Source organism: Myotis nattereri (genome assembly GCF_964212035.1).
Source record: "Myotis nattereri genome assembly, chromosome: 13".
NCBI classification, from domain to species: Eukaryota; Metazoa; Chordata; class Mammalia; order Chiroptera; family Vespertilionidae; genus Myotis; species Myotis nattereri.
This window is the reverse complement of record NC_138088.1, coordinates 39,387,350-39,406,621: the sequence shown is the minus strand read 5'-3', so window position 1 is coordinate 39,406,621 and position 19,272 is coordinate 39,387,350. Positions and strand designations below refer to the sequence as shown.

The following is a 19,272-nucleotide window of genomic DNA, read 5'->3' as shown; positions in this document are numbered from 1 at the left end:
GTCACGGATGTGGTTTTCAGAGGTCTGTTGAGGGGTAATAGCAGAAGGTGGAGGTGGCTCTTGGATGTTGGATCTGGTTGTTTTTTTTAATTTAATTTTATTGATTGATTTTAGAGAGAGAGAGAAACATTTGTTGTTCCACTCATTGATGCATTCACTGGTTGCTTTTTATTTGTGTCATTACCAGAGATTGAACCCACAGCCTTGGTGTATCAGGACAATGCTCTAACCAGCTGAGCTACGCAGCCCGGGCTGTTGGATCTGCTTTTAATCTGTTGGAGACTCCCCAGTGGTATAGGAATTGTAGTGAAGATAAACACTATACCTTAAAGACTTTTTTGTCACTCAGAATATTCATAATCCGCCCTGGCCGGTTTGGCTCAGTGGATAGAGCATCAGTCTGCGGACTGAGGGGTCCCGGGTTCGATTCCGGTCGAGGGCATGTACCTTGGTTGCAGGCACATCCCCAGTGGGGGTGTGCAGGAGGCAGCTGAATCGATGTTTCTCTCTCTTATCGATGTTTCTAACTCTCTATTCCTCTCCCTCTCCCTTCCTTTCTGTAAAAAATAAAGTGAAATATATTTTAAAAAATATATATTCATAATCCTTAATTGCCATTTACTTTCACAAAAACTAAGGCAGGCTAGGACAGGAAAGGTTGAGTTGGAGTGTGGGATGTAACCATTTGTGTTTTTCTCTCTTTTATACACTCTACAGGGGAGGTAGGAGTTTCCTTAATATAGAGGAGTTTGAAGCAGGAGGGTCAAGTTTTTATTCTGAATGTGGGGAAGAAGAGGAAAAGGAAATGAATTGTCTAGTGTTTTTCATTATTCAATTTTTTAAAAATGCATTCTGCAGGCACTTTGATCAGTGACCACATCGCAACATGTTGAGTCAAGTCTGCCGCTCTGGCTTCCAGCCCTTCAACCAGCGTCTCCTGCCCTGGGCTCAATCCACAGCTCTCTCCAGATCGCGTATGTACCATAGGAGACTTAGAAATATGTGGGGAGTTTGGTCGGCCTGTGTTTCAAACAAGGTTTTAAAGGAGGGGAAAAATATGAAATGGTGGAGTTGGACAAAGACAGTCAGCAAGGCAGCAGCCTACTGGTGAAGTGGTCTAAGCGTTGGTGTCGAGAAAGGGAAGCTTGGGACATAATAGGCACTTTTATGGATAGGGTATGGTGATCGTTTCTTGGATATGTACTTCCCTCCAAAGTTACCCAGTTGTTTACAGTAATTGTGTCCAACATTTTGTATGTCAAATAAGTAAATAATTCAAAATGAAAATGAAAATGTAGTCCTGGTTCAATTGGTTGAGCATCATCCCATGCACCAAGAGGTCACTGGTTCCATTCCCGATCAAGGCACATGCCCAGGTTGCAGGCTCGATCCCCAGAAAGGGGCAGCCAATTGCTGTTTCTCTCTCATCGATGTTTCTCTCTTCCCCTCTCCTTTTCTCTCTCTAAAATCAATAAAAACATATTTTTAAAAATTTATTTAAATAAAGTGTTATCTATATTCATTCCCCCTAGATTTTTTACAGGCTATTTTTGTTCATTACTTTTTTTGTAATTAAGTATTTTTAATTTTAAGATAATTATAGATTCATTTGCAGTTATAAGAGTTAATACTGAGACATTCCTTATGTCCTTTACCCATTTCTCCCAATATTCTCAGCCAGGATATTGCCATTGATAGAGTCAAGATACAGGATCCTTCAGGTTTGTCCTTTCAAGCCATCCCCCTCCTCCCTGTCTCTAACCCCTGGCAAATTCTACTGTGTTCTCCATTTTTATAGTTTTGTCATTTCAAAATGTTATACAAATGAAATCGTACAGTATGTGACCAGTGGTGGTGGCTTTTTTTTTTTTTTTAACTCAGCAAAATTCTCTGGAGACTCATTCAATTTGTGTGTGTAAACTGGATCCTTTTTATTACTGAATCGTATTTCATTCACCATTCACCCATTGAAGGGCAGCTGGTTGTGTCCATTGTTTGACTATTATGAATAAGGCCACTATGAACATTTAAGTACAGGATTTTGTGTGAACATAGTTTTCATTTGTCTGAGGTAAATGCCCAAGCATTCAACTGCTGGGTCATATGGTAGTTAGTTTTATAAGAAACTGCCAAACTGTTTTTGTAGAGTGGCTATACCTTTTTATATTCACACCAGCAATGTATGAGTGATCCGCTTTCTCTTCATCCGCACCAAACTTTGATGATGTTTTATTTTATCGATTCTGATAGGTGTGTAATGATATCTCATTGTGGTTTTAATTTGCTTTTCCCTAAATGGCTAATGATGTTGAACATTTTTTCATGTGCTTATTTGCCATTGGTATATTCTCATCAGTGAAATGTCATTTGCTCATTTTTAATTGAATTGTTTAGTTTTTTTACTGATACTAGTCCTTGGTCAGATATGTGGTTGGGAAATATTTGCTCCTAGTTTGTAGTTTGTCATTTCATTCTCTTAACAGGAAAGTTTTTTTGTTTGTTTATGCTTTTTTGTGTTTGGGTTTTTAAAAAATTTTTTTGATAGGTCCAATTTATCAGTTTTTACTTTTATAGATTGTACTTTTGGGGTCACGTCTAAGAGCTCTTTGAATAGCCCTAGATTTTCTTTTCTTTTTTTCTAAAAGTTTTATAGTTTTACATTTAAGTCCGTGATCACTTTGAGTTAATTTTTATGTAAGGTGTGAGGGTTAGTTGTTGCAAGGTTCATTTTTTGGCCTATGGATGTGTAGTTGTTGCAGCACCATTTGTTCAAAGGCCGTTTATGATATTTTGAATTGGCTATCCCCTTGATAACACCTAAATCTTATCAACAGTCTAGCTCCAAACCTTACTGCAGAGGACGTGCTTATCAACTAATCGAGCTTATTATCTGGAAAAATCTCTATTTCCCAGGAATGTGGAAAAGAGGTCAGGGTCTGGACGTAGGCTCCCTGGGTTTGAAAACTAATTCTGCTACTTGCTTTGTAAGTAACTTAGTGACAGCAGCTGTGGGTCACCAATTTTATGGGTTGGCATGTTGGACTGGGCTCAGCGGCACAGTGGTTCTGTGTCTGTGTTAGTTTTCACATTGGCTCAGGGCTGATTGTTGAGAGTGGGGGTGGGGGTAGGGGTGAGGGTGAGGGCTCTGCTGGGGTGATAGATCATTTCTCTTCCATATGGTCTCTCATCCTCCAGCAGGCTATCCATGGCTTCTTCACATCATGGTTGGGGACAGAGCAAGTCATAGGGCCAGCTCAGATTCAAGGGGTGGGAAAGTAGACTCCACCTGTTGGTGAGAGAAGCTTCAAGTATTGAGGCCATTTTTGCAATCTGGTAATGTTGGTGAGTTACTCAACTTCTCTGGGCCTCAGTTCCCTTAACTAACTCATAATACCTAAGCCATGAGTATTAACTTATGAGAATTCAGTAAGATGACGATGATGATGATGATGACGACAACAACAATAGCTAACACTTTTTTATAATAACAGCTAATACTTGAGTTTTTATTTTGTGCCAGTTCCTTAGTGAATTAACTCTTTCCTTCCCTCACAACTTTATGCCATAGGTAAAGGTTACAGCAAGTAAGTGGAAGCTGAGATCCCAATCCAGGCAGTCTGGCTCCAGAGTCTACACTTGACCTTTTCTATATCCTCTCCCTATAAAGGTGTATGAATAGTTAACACAGCTCTTGGTATATATTCAGTATTCACTTCAGTATTTTTATTGGTGATATTGTTTATTCTCAGTAGCCTCATTCACAGAAGGAGGCACTTTCTGATCTTGTCCCTAGATTTATTTTTCTATTTTTGTATCCAGATTTTTCTGGGAGCCTGGAGCCCTGTGTTCACTGACCATGATAAGCAGAAGAGAACTAAAGAAATTAGAAGGGCAAAGTGAGAAAGCATATACATACAAACACAGGGAAGTGGAAAGCCAGGGAGGGAGAAATAAATGATGTCAGAATTCCTTCTTGTTCAGGCCTGGGACACAGCCTCACTGATTGCAGAGCATAAGGGCTCTGATGCTGAAAAGGTCAAGGGCTGATCCTCCCTTGGAGTATGATCCAGGGCACTTCTGAGGAATATGGACAACCTTACTCCCCCACCTGCAACCCCCAGCACGTACACCTCTGTAGCCCCTCAGACATACTTTGGAGCGATGGCTATTCTCTGGGACTTAAAGCCTAAAGATTCCTTAGAAGATGGGAAGAGATAACCCATCCAGAAGCCTTAGATTTTTCCAAAGTAATCAAGGCCTTCCCAGTCTTCAGTATGGACCCTAAAGAGTATAATACACTGCAGAACATAAAATAATGCCACCAAGAAAGGTAGGGTCAATCTGGGAGGTGAGAGTGTTGTTAAACAGGAAACCCAAAAAGCCCTGGGTTCCATAGAACTGTCCTTGGTGATCTAGCCCACTGGATGTGACTGAGCTTTTATGTGCTTGAAGCCTTGTGTGGCCTCTTGAACCTTGTCAGCCCTGATCTGCTGTGACCCAGTTGCCAGCAGCCAGAGCGACCCTTGACTGCCTGGCACCGAGCCAAGCCACCCTCTGCTGATATAGGCTGTGCATCAGGTGTCTCATGCTAACCTGGCCTGATTTTGATTGGTTTCTGTCATCTGATCACCTGAACTGACATGTATGCTACTACTTCCAACCATGTCAGCACACTTCCAGGACAGGAGATGCCCTGTAGTGACAGGAGAGAAAGATAGCCAGCAGGCCTGGTCTGAGAGCTGTCTAAGGGTGCATGATACTGGGTGTACTAGTAACTTGGAGCTCTGCAGCCACTGATGATCCCAGGTCCAAATCCCAGTGGAGTAAGTCTCTCCCTCCACCACCTCTCTCTCTGTCAGGTCAACTTTTAAGCTTAGACTTAGGTGTATATATTGCTTAGGATAGGTAATATCCTTGAAGACTGAGCCAGGCTACCTATATTGATGAACCTAATGAAGAAAGGGAGTTCTCCAGGGAACTTAGCCCCAACAGCAAACAGTCCTTTGGTCTCTGGGATCTCCCAGCAGGAAGAGACAAACCACCTGTTAGCAAGGGTGCCAAGCACCAGGGGTGTCCCAGATGATGGACTTAGTGAGCAGCTTTCTGCCAGCAACTGGACTGCAAGCCCATTCTGAAAGGAGACCATGTTATCTTTCTGGTATCTCCAGCAGGCTTGAAACATAGTCACTTTAAAAAGTGATTATTTAAGAGGGGGAAGGTTTGTGTGTGAAGGAGGCAGAGAGGGAGGAGAACACAACGATCTTCTGATCCCCAAGAATAAGATTCTGCCTGCTGTCCCCACCATTGTTACAGCCCAGAGAAAAGGCTAGAAGCTGGATTACAGTTAGAGTTAGTGGTGCATGGTCAGGAGAGAGAGGCAGTGGGTCTAGGGAAATTCTGAGGAAATCTGTAAATATAAATGGAGGTAATAATGTTTGACTCAAGTGGAAGAAGTTATTCTATAATAGTATAATTATAGAATGATCCAAAAGGTGACTTAGAATGATTACTTTTAGTAACTCATTAATGCCTGTAATGACACAGAGAGAGCTCTTGGTGTGGGGAGGGGATGCCTAAAGTGTAGTCTGCTGAGAGCCTGTGTGGCCTGTTGCCCATGTTGTCTTGCTTCTTACAACCTGGAATCCCACCAAGCGAAAGTCCATTCGCGGCGAGTGAGACCACTTGTCAACCACTCACGCCCACTTCCAGCTTCTCTTCCCTGTGCAGGCCTCACCTGCCCTTCTGCCTGTGCCCTCATTCTCTTCTGTGTTCGGTACAGTTAGGCCAGGGGCGGGTGACAGAAAACCCAACACAGTAATGACTCAACCAGGATAGAAATCTATTTCTCTTTCCCTTGAGAGAAGCCTGGGGTCCTCAAAGAAGGGAGGCAGTCAGGGCTTCCAGGGAGTCCGTGAAATCATCAGGCTTCCGCGCTCCTTTTGCTCCGCAGTTCTACCGTGGTTTCTTACGGTCCACAGTGGATGTTTGAGCTACAGCTTTCATACCCACGTTCCAAGCAGCAGGATGGACAAAGGGAAGAAGGAAGCTCTGTTCCTTTTCCTTTTTTTTTTTTTACATTTTTTTATTTACCTTTAATGTAATTTCAGTCAAAAACGCATCAGTAGGCAACATAACATTGGGTAAGAAGGAGAGGAGACTCTAAGAGGCAGAATGGTTCTGTGGGTAGAGTAATTGGAGGGCTCTGAGCGTTGCACCTTGACTTATCTGGGGACAAATAATAGCCATGAATTGGCCCAAATAGATGTGGTTGTTGGCGGCCTGAAACCAGGCAGTATGGGTTCAGATCTCACGCAGGAAGCTCTTTTCTTTTTAAGGAAATTCCTTGAAGTCCCACATAACATTTTCATACGTACTGTGTTAACCAGAACTTAGTCACATGCCATGTCGAGGTGAGCAAGAAAGTCTGGGAACTGCAGCCTTTTGATTGGTTAGAACAGGAAACCTCCTAATTTGTGAGAGAGGGCAAACGGGTAGTTGGTAAGTAGTTTGTTGTTTTGTTTTGCCTCCTTAGAAATCTTATACAGTTTTGCGCCGCCCCCCACCCAAAAGGAATCAGTAACGGTTGCTTAAGGGCAGATGTCCCAAGGGATAGCAACAAATGTCTGACTCCAACATTACTCTTCCTGGATTCATGCTGCCTTGTCAGAGAGAAACTTTGTAGCTAGATTAGTTATAATTTTTTATTATTCTTACTAATTACTTTGCTCTTAATTGCCTTTGCTAATCAGACTCACTCTCTTTTTATAGTGATGTGGCTTTTAAAGCACATATACTGTATTTTTATTATGAAAGCAATGCATTTTTACTGCATAAATTTGGAAAACATAGATAGGAATAAAGAAGAAAATTAAATCACTCATAACCCATGAGATAAAATATTAATGTTTTGATTTATTTTCTGCATCTTTTTTTCTGTGCATTTAGACACGTCTAGGAAACATATCATGAGCATTTTCTTGTGTTATTAAAAATCCTAAAAATGCTCATTAATCCATCTGCCCTTTTTTGGACACTTACCTGCCGATTTTTCCTATTATAAATAACACTGGTGAACAGCCTTCTGATGAATCTCTTTGTTTTGATCTCTGAGTAGTTTCTTAGAATAAATTTCTGAATGTGGAATTGCTGGATGAAAAGATGCAAACTTTTTTTTTTTTTTTTTTTTTTTTTTTAGAGAGAAGAAGAGTGTGGGGAAAGAGAGAGGGAGAGAAACATCAATGTGAGAGTAAAACATCAATCAGCTGCCTCTCACATACCCCTTACCTAGGATTGAGCCTGCAACCTGGGCAGGTGCCCTGACCAGGAATCAAACCTGCAACCTTTCAGTTCGCAGGACCATATCCAACCAACTGAGCCACACCAGCCAGAGCAAAGATTTGTGAACGTTTTTAAGGTTTTTGATGTATTTTGCCGACACATCTTCAGGGAAAATCGTTTTGTTTGAATTCTTCACCAGTAGTGTTTGAATGTACCTGTGACCTGTGTAGTGGGTACGTGCTAGATATGACTTGATATACTGGTTTTACTTGTTTAAGACTGATAAAACTATTTTTTGATAGCTAAACTGGTTAATGCCGTGCATGTATCTTCTAATGAGACAGTATATTGTGTTTTTCTTTTCCTTTTTTTTTCTTCTTTTTTTCATTCAACTTTGGGGGCTGCAGATCCTGTCCAGCCTTCAACCATCAGAAATGTCCGTTCTTGGAGCAACATCCCATTTATCACCGTACCCCTTAGTCGCGCACATGGCAAGTCTTTTGCCCACCGCAGTGAGCTGAAGCATGCCAAGAGAATCGTGGTGAAACTCGGAAGCGCCGTGGTAACCCGAGGGGATGAATGTGGCCTGGCACTGGGACGCCTGGCATCTATTGTTGAGCAGGTAATTGCCAAGCTGGAAAATTCTACTGACCTAAAATAAAATGGGGTTTTTAAGCTGTCAGTTCAGGTTTATCAGCTTGTACAAATGATCTTGATTTGAGTGGAATAGATTTAACCCAATCTGAAAACTCCCTTTCCCACTGAAGGTGCCAGTGGGAGACAGCATCCTAGGGTAAGCAAAGGGGATGTCAAGGAGTGGAGCTGATTCTGCAGTTCATCTCTCAGGCTTCTTAGTGACAAGGAGCATATATGTCAATGATTCTCAGTCCTGCTGCACATTAAAATTCTCTGAGGACCTGGGGATGCCTGGGCTGCACACTCAGTCATTTAATACTAAAGGCCTGGTGTGCGGATTTGTGCACCAGTGGGGTCCCTTGGCCTGGCCTGCGGGGATTGGGCCAAAACTGGCTCTCCAACTTGCCCCAAGGGGTCCCGGATTGTGAGAGGGCACAGGCCAGGCTGAGGGACCCCACTGGTGCACAATCGGGGCCGGGGAGGGACCACGAGAGGGCTCCAGGGCGTGTTCACCCCGTCTCGCTCAGTCCCGATTGGCTGGACCCCAGCAGCAAGCTAACCTATCGATTGGAGCGTCTGCCCCCTGGTGGTCAGTGCATGTCTAGTGACTGGTTGAACGGTTGGACACTTAGCATATTAGGCTTTCATTATATAGGATGTGTCTCTAGGGTGGAGCTTAAGCACCCTTGTTTTTAAGGTTTCCCAGGTGACTCTAATATATAGTTAGGGTTGAGAACTCGGGGATGGATGTGTGTAAATATTGAACTTTTTCCTGTTTTGCTGTGCTTTTTCTTTTTCAGTTAGTCCAATAATCTTGAAATAAATGGGAGCTATCATTGCAAAGGTTTTCCAAGGCCAGATATTTAAAAAGGACTCACCAGACTCCACAGAGAATACCAATGTAAGGCTTTCATTTAAGGCAATACAGGCAGTGAGAGAGAGAGAGTGCAAGTAAACAGTGGGGGTCTGAGAGACAATCCCCTTTTTCATGCCCCTCAGGGACCTTATGTGGAGACAGGGACAACACTTAGACTCCAGATTGAATCACAGGATATCTGTGTAAGGAATATTGGCTTTAAAAGGGCTCAAAGCAGAAGTTTCCGGTGAGGATTTAATGCTCCACTGGTCATGCAGTCAAGCCAGGCCGACCACAGATTATCAGTAAAGAAACTGACCTTGGGGGTTGACAGTAGGAATTTTGGACTTTAAACGTGTCACAAATCCCACTACCCTTATCTTTGCCAAGAGCAAGGATCAGCAAACTTTTTCTGTAAAGGGCAGATAGTAAATGTTTTATGCTTTGTAGGCCATGTCTGTGTCTTCTCAGTTCTGCTGTTGTAGCACGAAAGCCACCTTAGACGATATGTAAATCAGTGAACATGGCTGGTTCCAGTAAAGATTTGTTTATAAAAACTGGTGCAGGACAGATTTGACCTGTAGGCCCTAGTTTGCCAGTGCCTGAACAAAGTCAAAAGCAGACACCAGGCATCCTGGAGCTAAAGCAAGAGCTTTTCCACTCTGGCTGTAACACACCTTGATCCTATATAACCATCTTTTCCGTTTTTAATAACTTTACTGAGGAGCTGGTATTAGGAAACTGCTAACCTGAAATTTAATGGCATCTTCTTATATTTTCTCTACTGAGCAACGATCAAATCTGCCTTCCAGATTGAGTCCATGAAATCAATTCAGCTTAACAAGTATTTGTGTAAGGGCTACATTTTGAGGGACTTGGGAGCCAGGACTGGGACTCCCGAAACAATTAGGTGATTGTTGAAGACAGTAAGTATTCGAATGAGTAGGCCCAAATGACAGTCACTGATGGGTCCAGAGATGGGAAAGTCAAATGACAGTGTGGTTATTCTTGGGGCTTCCTAGGAGAGCTGGGACTCAGCCTGGGCCTTTACAACTGGCTGGATTTGCACCAACAGAGGGGAACTGTTCCATGCTGCTGAGTGCACCATGTGAGTGGCGCCCCCGGAGTTGTGCACAGTGTGAGTGGCGCCCCCGGAGTTGTGCACAGTGTGAGTGGCGCCCCGGAGTTGTGCACAGTGTGAGTGGCGCCCCCGGAGTTGTGCACAGTGTGAGTGGCGCCCCCGGAGTTGTGCACAGTGTGAGTGGTGCTCCCGGAGTTGTGCACAGTGTGAGTGGCGTCCCCGGAGTTGTGCGCTTCTTGGAAGAAGAGGCTCTGCAGGTGGATCCCACATGGGGGACAGGGAGCGGGGAGCTTGTGAGCAGTGGCAGTGATCTCTTCAGGGAGAATGGGAAGTGGAGCATTCCGCCAGGCAGAGCTTTGGCAAGATAGAGGAATTGGGGTCCAATCTCAAGCAGTTTGAAGATTTTGAGCAAAAGAGAAAGTTGATGAAAACAGTGGGGAGAACTTGGTAATGATTTCTTAGGTCACCAGCTCCCCTTCTAGAAACATGCATGGACCTAACGGAAGGGCTTTCTGGATCAGGGCAGTGCTAATATGTCTTATCCAAAGCACCTGATCATGTTTGCTGGACGCAGGAGCCAACTTGGCTTCCACTGGCCAAAGATGCAGAGATAATCACTGCAACAAATTTAAACACATGAAGTATGTTTAATCCATGAATTCATAATGATACTTTAAAATGACTCATTGGTCATCTTTGGAGGATACTAGAAGACCTACTCATTACTTTAAAAACTGGTAAATAAAGGGAAAGAGGCACACAACTGTCCTGCCTTTCATAAACAAACCACACCTCACGGTGACCAAACACTTCATGAAGGAAAACCTCCCTTATGGACGTGTTTAGCCTCTGAATGAAGAAAAAATGAATAAATTTGAATGGCAGCCATTGGAAGCCCTAATAATGAAGAGAGATCTTAGTGACAATCATAAGTAGTAGCTAACATCACAAAAAGAAAGATAACCAGGAATTATGTATCCCCTTGATGGACACCATGACCTATAAATCCTTGACAAAACAAATCAAGCCTCCATACCTAGTAGCAGTTTATAGGAATATAAAATACAGCATTAAACTTACACCACAGGCCCTGGCCAGTGTGGGTCAGTGGTTGAGTATTGACCTATGAACCAGGAGGTCACAGTTCGATTCCCCATCAGAGCACATCCAGGTTGCAGGCTCAACCCCCAGTAAGGGGCATGCAGGAGCCAGCCAATCAATAATTCTCTTTCATCATTGATGTCTCTATCTCTTTCTCCCTCTCTGAAATAAACAAAAAACATATTTAAAAACAAACTTACACCACAAGGACACAAGCTTTAGGAAAATTTAGGCTGGGAAACCCTGAGAGGACAAGCAACCTCAATTCTTTAACAAAAAGTAGCAAGCGGGGAGGGAATTCTGGAGGATGCACCTGTGGATGAAAAGAGATGTAAGAGACATTTCAGTTCATTGCAGTGTATGGGCTTAGTTTACATCTCAGTTTGAGCAAGCTGGAAAAATGAAGAATTGTGAACACCGACTTGATATTAATGAATTATTTACTAGTAAATGTTTTAGATGATGATGGTTTTATGGATATATATATATATATATATATATATATGTATAGCATATCCCCAAAAAATGTATACACTAACAGCTGGTAACTCAATTGATGTTTCTTTTTTAAAAAAATATATATTTTATTGATTTTTTACAGAGAGGAAGGGAGAGGGATAGAGAGTTAGAAACATTGATCAGCTGCCTCCTGCACGCCTCCCACTGGGGATGTGCCCGCAACCAAGGTACATGCCCTTGACCAGAATCAAACCTGGGACCTTTCAGTCCGCAGGCTGACGCTTTATCCACTGAGCCAAACCGGTTAGGGCTCAGTTGATGTTGTCTTTTTTTCTTTCAGATTTAACCCATTGGAATATATAATTATTCAAAGTGTGTATACATTTTTGGGGACACCCTGTATGTTCCCTGTCTTTTAGCAATTACTGCTAGAATATTTACAGATGAAATCGTATGTCTGGGGCCTTGGGATTTGTATTGAAATAATGGTGGAGCTGTACAAGGAGTATTGGAAAGTGAGATATTGGCGGTGAGAGATAGTTGTTGACGAGGGGTGATGAGTACATTGGAATTCATAATACTGTTCTTACCACTTTGGTTAAGTATGAGACTTTCTGTGATAAAACATTATTTTTTAAAATAACTTTGTGAGTTCCTGAACCAGGTTAAAGGGTTCAAGCATCAGGAATAATGGACGGGTTAGGAATATTGACTGTATTTGCATCTTGACTCTGGTTCTTTCACGTGGATCTGTCCAAGGTAGGGAAAAAAGTGACTGGGTCCTGGGCAGACAGAGCGGAACAGGGTGAGCATCTGTCTCTGGTCCAGCCCAAGGTGACTGTATCAGACGTACCCCCTTAGGATTTGAACTCATCCCCTAAGTTTATGTTGCAATTTCAGCTCCAAACTTTTCTTCTGGCCTTTTTTGCCTGTAACAACTAGGCCTTCTGCAGACACCAAACTTCAACAGACACCATCAAGCCCCGTAGATGCCAAGCCTGGCTACACACCAGAATCCCTCATTAAAAACTTCTGATTTCTGTCTGCCACCTGCTTGCCAGATTTCAGTTAGCATGTAGGAATCTATATTTTTACCAAACGACTGGGGTGATTCTTGCCAGGGCCAGCCCAGCGCTGGTCCATAAACCAGCATTTGGGATCCACTCAGTTGTCCATCCTACCTGCATTTCTTGTAAAGAGAGGAAAGAGATGTTACAAGTGACTCATGGTGCCCTTTTCTTCCTCACTGTCAGGTGTCAGTGCTACAGAATCAAGGCCGAGAGATGATGCTGGTAACTAGTGGAGCCGTAGCTTTCGGCAAGCAACGCTTGCGCCATGAGATCCTTCTGTCTCAGAGCGTGAGGCAGGCCCTGCACTCGGGGCAGAACCAGCTGAAGGAGATGGTGAGTGCTGCTTCCCACCCCTTGGAATGGGCCCTCAGCCCTCCTTCCCTCTCTCGACTACACCTTGTCTGTTGGTATGTTCCAGGCAATTCCTGTCTTAGAAGCCCGAGCCTGTGCAGCTGCGGGACAGAGTGGACTGATGGCCTTGTATGAAGCCATGTTTACCCAGTACAGCATCTGTGCTGCCCAGGTGAGAGGCTGGCCTTTCCAAGGGGGCGGGGGACCCGTGAGGGTGATTCCCTTGGAGCAAGAAGATCATGACCAGGGCTGTGGAGCCAGGCCACCAGGAGGCAGTCTGGGCTTCAGCACTTGCTAGCTGGGAGATCTGGAGAAAGTCTTTCAGTCTAACCTTTTTGTGCCTGTCTCTCCCTCTGAAAAATGAGGATAATATCAGTGCCTATGCCCAAGGGTTTTTGGATGGGCTTAATGAGAAAATACTACGTGAAAAGCATTTAATGCAGTGTTTAATAATAAGTGTTAGCTCTGGTTATTGTACTAGTACCTCTTAGGGCTGCAGCTGCTAATTCTTCTGAAGATAGATATCTTTATTTCATTGGCTTGCTTCACCTGGTAGTGGTTGCCTTAGATACCTGCTAAGCATTGAAGGCAAAAGGAATGTTGGTGATTTGTTAGGCTTATATTCATTCAGCAAATATTTTGGGGGTACCTATGATGTACCAAGGAATCTGTTAAGTCAGCCATGGTTCCAGTCCCCATGGAATTTAGAAATTTTTAGTGATTACCTCTGAATGTTCTAGAACCTTCTTCCTAACTTATTTCTTTTTTACCTAAATTTCCAGAATTTTAAAAAATTGTATTTTTCATCAACTAAACAACTACACACTGAATAGAAAAATCTAAATATCACAAAACAACCGAAGATAACCTAACTCCAAGGTTATGCTTTTCAGACGCCCTTGCTGCCTCTGATCACTTACACAAGGGTTATTTTACACAGGTGATGCTATATGTGCACCTTTCACTTCCCATTGCTTTGTGTCCCCCTCATTTTCACAGTTGTTATTCAGTGATGTTCTGGAATTATGCTAGCGTGTCCTTGAAAAAGTGAGCTGAAACAGAAGGTGTGGACTTGTCCATCTGTTTGTTTCCTCTGGCTGGAGACCCTACTCTGTCATCTTAGCTTTTGTATTTTTTTTTCTGTTAGCGTAAATATAGTGAAAACCCCAGTTTCTGTCACCATTTATTAGTTCTTCTCTGCTGCAGTCCAATGACAGTTTAAGTCTTTAATTTTTTTAAAATGCCTGGAGCCAAATGAGGAAACTTACGTCCAGGAACTATGATTTTTTGTTTGTTTTTTTTTGTTTTGTTTTTAAATATATTTTATTGATTTTTCACAGAGAGGGAGAGGAATAGAGACTTAGAAACATCGATGAGAGAGAAACATCGATCAGCTGCCTCCTGCACACCTCCTACTGGGGATGTGCCCGCAACCCAGGTACATGCCCTTAACTGGAATTGAACCTGGGACCCTTCAGTCCGCAGGCCGACACTCCATCCACTGAGCCAACAAACCAGTTAGGGCCAGGAACTATGTTTTTGTTTTGTTTTGCTTTTTTCCAGGTTTGATTTTTTTTTTTTTTTTAGGTGTTTTGGTTATTGGTTTTTTGGTGTTTTGTGTTTTTTTTTAATATATTTGTATTGATTGCAGAGAGGAAGAGAGAGCTAGAAACATCAATGACGAGAGAAACATTGATCAGCTGCCCCCTGCATGCCCCCTACTAGGAATTGAGACCGCAACCCAGGCATGTGTCCTGACTGAGAATAGAACTGGAACCTCCTGGTTCATAGGTTGACACTCAACCACTGAGCCACGCTGGCCAGGCAGTTGTTAGTTTTTTAATATGTTTTTATTGCTGTTAGAGAAGAAGGGAGAGGGAGAGGGAGAGGGAGATAGAAGCATCAATGAGACAGAAACTTCAATCAGCTGCCTCCTGTATGCCCCCCACTGGGGATCATGCCCGCAACATGGACATTTGCCCTGACCAGGAATCAGACCAGCAACCTCTTGGTGCATAGGTCAACCACCACTGAGCCACACTGGTCAGGCTTTTTGTTTTTTTGTTTTTGTTTTTTTTTAATGAAAGTTTGCCGAACCGGTTTGGCTCAGTGGATGGAGCGTTGGCCTGCGGACTCAAGGGTCCCGGGTTCGATCCTGGTCAAGGGTATGTGCCTCGGTTGCCGGCACATCCCCACTGGGGGGCGTGCAGGAGGCAGCTGATCGATCTCTCTCATCGATGTTTCTAACTCTCTATTCCTCTCCCTTCTTCTCTGTAAAAAAATCAATAAAATATATTTAAAAAAAAAAAAGAAAGTTACATTAAAAGTCAGTGCACAGTGACCGTCATTTCCAGTAAGGATGTGGAAGAAAGAGCTCTGCCCCTTCCACTTCCCAGCAGGCATCCGCCCTGGGCCCTCTCTGCCTCCCCACTGTCTCATCTCCCAGGAGTCTGCGCCCTGGGCCCTCTCTGCCTCCCCCACTGTCTCATCTACCAGGAGTCTGCGCCCTGGGCCCTCTCTGCCTCCCCACTGTCTCATCTCCCAGGAGTCTGCGCCCTGGGCCCTCTCTGCCTCCCCACTGTCTCATCTCCCAGGAGTCTGCGCCCTTTGTACCTTGTCCTGTGGCTCCTTGTTTTCTTTACTAATCTCATTGTGAAGACCATTTTCAGGGGCTGTGGAAATCTCCAGTAAGTTATCAGGTTAAAGTCTTTAAAACAAGTAAAGCAGCTTATTTTTCCTTCATAGACATGACACTGATTTGGATGGTAACAGGTTGTCCTCCAGGCACATACTTTCCTCCCTTGGGGCGCTTGTCTGCTATCTCTTGCTTGTTCAGTTGTTTCACTGGACCTTTATACCTTCTGCTCACCTCTCCTACATACATGTGTTTACTTTTATTGTTTGACCTTTCACCACCAGCACTAGAATCCATTGTTTGCTTTTGACTCAGTCCTGTTTTCTATAGGACTAAGCTTTTCTGAAGAGGAGTTCATGATCTATCCTTAAAAAAACAGGCCCTATTCCATCTTACCCAAACCCTCACCATTTTTATTCTCCATCCCAGCAGCTGGCACAGGGCCTGGCATTCCAGAGGTACTCAATAAATATTTCATGGAATGAGTGAGTGAATTACTTCCCTTAGACATTACCATTTTGTCTTCTTCACTCACAGTTTGTATGTTATTCAGGCTGCTATTACCTTAGTTACCGTTGCCCAATCCCAGTTCAGGGCTCAGCCTTTCCCACTGTTTCAGTCCCTTCCTCCTTGACCACCCGCCTCCAACCTTCCTGCTTCAGCCTCTGCCTTCCACCACAAGAGCCCCTTCCTTAACCATCAGAGGGTTTTTGGTGAAACATTTTTTCATGAGCTTCAGGGTTTGTTGCCATTTAGTTTCTTGACATCATCTCCCTTTACCTCTCTCCCCTGCTAAACCCTGCCGAAAACTTGGATTCAGGCAGGGAAGCAGAGCTGACCACCAGCTCTCCACTCTGCCCATCCCCTCCCCTGAGCTAAGTGACATTGAGCCCTTCTTTCAGTGTGTGACTAACGGGTCTCCACACACCTCTCAGATTAGCCCACATGCTCTCACAGTCTTTGTAAACTCCAGTAGTGGTCGGCTGCAGAGCGAGAACAGTGATGACACAGCCCTATTTCCTTTTATCTCAGACACTTCCCAGCAGGGAAAACCATTCATTCATTCGCTCGCCAAATGTGTCTGTGCCTGAATCAGATGCTAGGATACAAAGGTATTTTAGAAGTTAATGACATTCATTACTTCCCCCCAAAGCCCTCCAAAGTAGATACATTAATTTTTCTTAATTTTGTAAGTGGATGAGATTTGGTAGTGCTCTGAGAATTAAAGTACTTTTACAAGAAGTCCTGAACATCATTAAATCTTCCAAGTCATTCTAACTTTTCCGTCATATCTAGCATAATTGGGTAGGCATCCAAAGATGTATGTTCCATCCCAATCGGGTCACAGAATCCTAATGTTTAACTTCTCCAGTTTTAGCATTTTTTTAAGCTATACCTAGGAATTTCATCATTTTTCTCCCCCGTGTTTTTGATCTATTTAAACCTTTTAGATTTTGGTGACCAATTTGGATTTCCACGATGAACAGAAGCGCCGGAACCTCAATGGGACACTTCATGAACTCCTCCGAATGAACATCGTCCCCATTGTCAACACGAATGACGCTGTTGTCCCCCCAGCTGAGCCCAATAGTGATCTCCAGGGGGTAAATGTGGGTAAAATGCTCCAGAGGGTCGAGCATGCCAGAGACACTAACGCCACGAGATGCTGCATGTACTAACACCGCAAGTCTGACCCTAACGGGGTGGAAATTGGGAGCGAGTGGTGTCCTGACCAGTGGGGCCCAAGCTCTCCTGGAGTCAGAGGGTTTCCTTCAACAGGTTAGGTGTGATCGTGATTGAAGATGCTGCTGTGAGCATGGCTTGTGTATGTCAATGGATAGAAAGGTGCATGTTTGGAAAGGGGGGTTGCCAGAGAATGGTGTTTTGCAGACAGAGGGGCCTGCAGAGCCTGACTGAGTGCTTCTGTGAACTTCCTTTTGAACTGTGTAGTTCACTCACGACTTTTTACCTGCATTCCAGGTTATTAGTGTCAAAGATAATGACAGCTTGGCTGCCCGGCTGGCCGTGGAAATGAAAACTGACCTCTTGATTGTTCTTTCAGATGTGGAAGGTACAAAGTAACGCCTTTTCCTTTTATCCAGCCTTTGTTGTAAATATGACATGTGTGAGCATGAGTTTTCCTCTTTCTTTGAATCCTTCTGATCTTTTTTTCTATGGGACATAATTTTCTGAGCCATGTGGTCTGACGAAGGGTTTTTTATGGCTCAGAAGAAGGTGGGGGAGTCTGGGAAATGCAGTTTAAATGCTGAGAGATTGTCATTTTCCAGCACTTTCATTTTGTTTTTTATAACAGCTTTACAGAGAATTAATTCACAGACCATACCATTCACCTATTTAAAGTTTACATTCCAGTGATTTTTAATGTCTTCATACAGTTTTTCAACCCTCACCACAATTTTAGAACATTTTTATCCCCACCACAAGAATCCCATCCCCATTAGCAGTCACTGGTCACTTCGCCAGAGACTCTCCAGCCCGATGCAACCCTCAGTCTACATGGTCTCTATTGATTTGCCTGTTCTGGACATTTTATATAAATGGAACCATACACTAATGCTGCTTTGAACCTTCATGTACAGGTGTTAGTGTGGATGTATTTTTTATTTTACTGAGGAGCAGAATTGTTGGATCATAATGTGTAACTCTTTGGAAGAAGTGCCAGACTGTTTTTCAAAACATGTATATACCATTTAGCCATCCAAACCATTTCCAGAATGGTACAAAGTGCGCCCTTTTACAATCCCACTCACAGTAGACAGGGCTCTTGTTTCTCCACATCCACAACACTTACCTCTTGTCATCTGCCTTTTTTATTATAGCCATCCTAGTGGGTGTGGAGTGGTACATCATCTTACTTTTTATCACTTTCAGTTTTTAATGTAATTCATAAGACATATTGTTTTAAATTGGAGCCACTGCAGAAAATCCAGGCTGTGTGGCCACCTTGGCTTATGTATTACTCCCTTTCTCCCTCCTCAGGGAGGGGCCCCTTGTGGCTCCAGTTGACTCTCCATTCACTCTTCCACTTTGCTGAGTTGTACCCTTTTACATTTTGACCCATAAAGAACATGATAGCTGTGTCAAAATAGGCCAAATCTACAGGATCCTTAACGTCTCCATTACATTCCCTGGAGGTCTGAAAAGCCTATTGAGTGCCCAGCCCACCCCCCAGGCAGGATAACCTGTGCCAAGGACATGGCCATGCTCTGGCACTGGCAAACATTCACTTATTAAGCTGGTTATAAAATATGCAAGGTGCGTCCTGGAGCTGTTCCTCAGCGGGGTGGACTCCTGGAGCCCCCCGTTCTCCTTCCTGGGTAGAGCTGATGGAACAGAATCCTTCTGGAGGGGTTAAGTACAGAGTGGTTGGCAGTGCCCGGGAGGCCTCTCTTGGACTTCCATTAAAGCAGTATGGTTGACCCTTGTTTACTTTTTAGGCCTCTTTGACAGCCCCCCAGGGTCAGATGATGCAAAGCTCATTGACACATTTTATCCTGGAGATCAGCAGTCTGTGACATTCGGCACCAAGTCCAGAGTGGGAATGGGTGGCATGGAAGCCAAGGTAAGAATCTGGTGCCTTTACCGCCTGTAACAGTTATAGAGCCAAAATACCATTTTTACTTTTGTAATTCTTTATGGGCTAATGGTGCACATGCTAGGCACATACACAATTACGTATGCACATATCTAAATATGGGCTTAATGCATATTGTGTACCTATATTTAGTCATGTTTGTGTATGTATTCTCTTTTATTAATATTATATAGAGTGAGTGTTCATATT

At 43.5% G+C, this 19,272-nt stretch overlaps 1 protein-coding gene across 2 annotated transcripts in view; it reads left to right on the top strand.

The window, feature by feature from the left end:
• The first annotated feature begins 858 nt into the window (after window positions 1–858).
• ALDH18A1 (aldehyde dehydrogenase 18 family member A1) overlaps window positions 859–19,272 on the top strand; it is a 32,833-nt gene continuing 14,419 nt past the window's right edge. Inside the window, exons 1-7 of one of the 2 annotated variants that reach the window (XM_081104360.1) lie at window positions 859–974; window positions 7,686–7,900; window positions 12,665–12,814; window positions 12,900–13,004; window positions 16,919–17,071; window positions 17,448–17,538; window positions 18,926–19,050. In XM_081104360.1, the coding sequence (XP_080960486.1) occupies window positions 887–974; window positions 7,686–7,900; window positions 12,665–12,814; window positions 12,900–13,004; window positions 16,919–17,071; window positions 17,448–17,538; window positions 18,926–19,050 (927 nt within the window). In that variant the 5' untranslated portion in view covers window positions 859–886. Of the gene's footprint in view, window positions 975–7,685; window positions 7,901–12,664; window positions 12,815–12,899; window positions 13,005–16,918; window positions 17,078–17,447; window positions 17,539–18,925; window positions 19,051–19,272 lie in introns of both variants that reach the window. The other variant, XM_081104359.1, reaches the window with a different exon arrangement.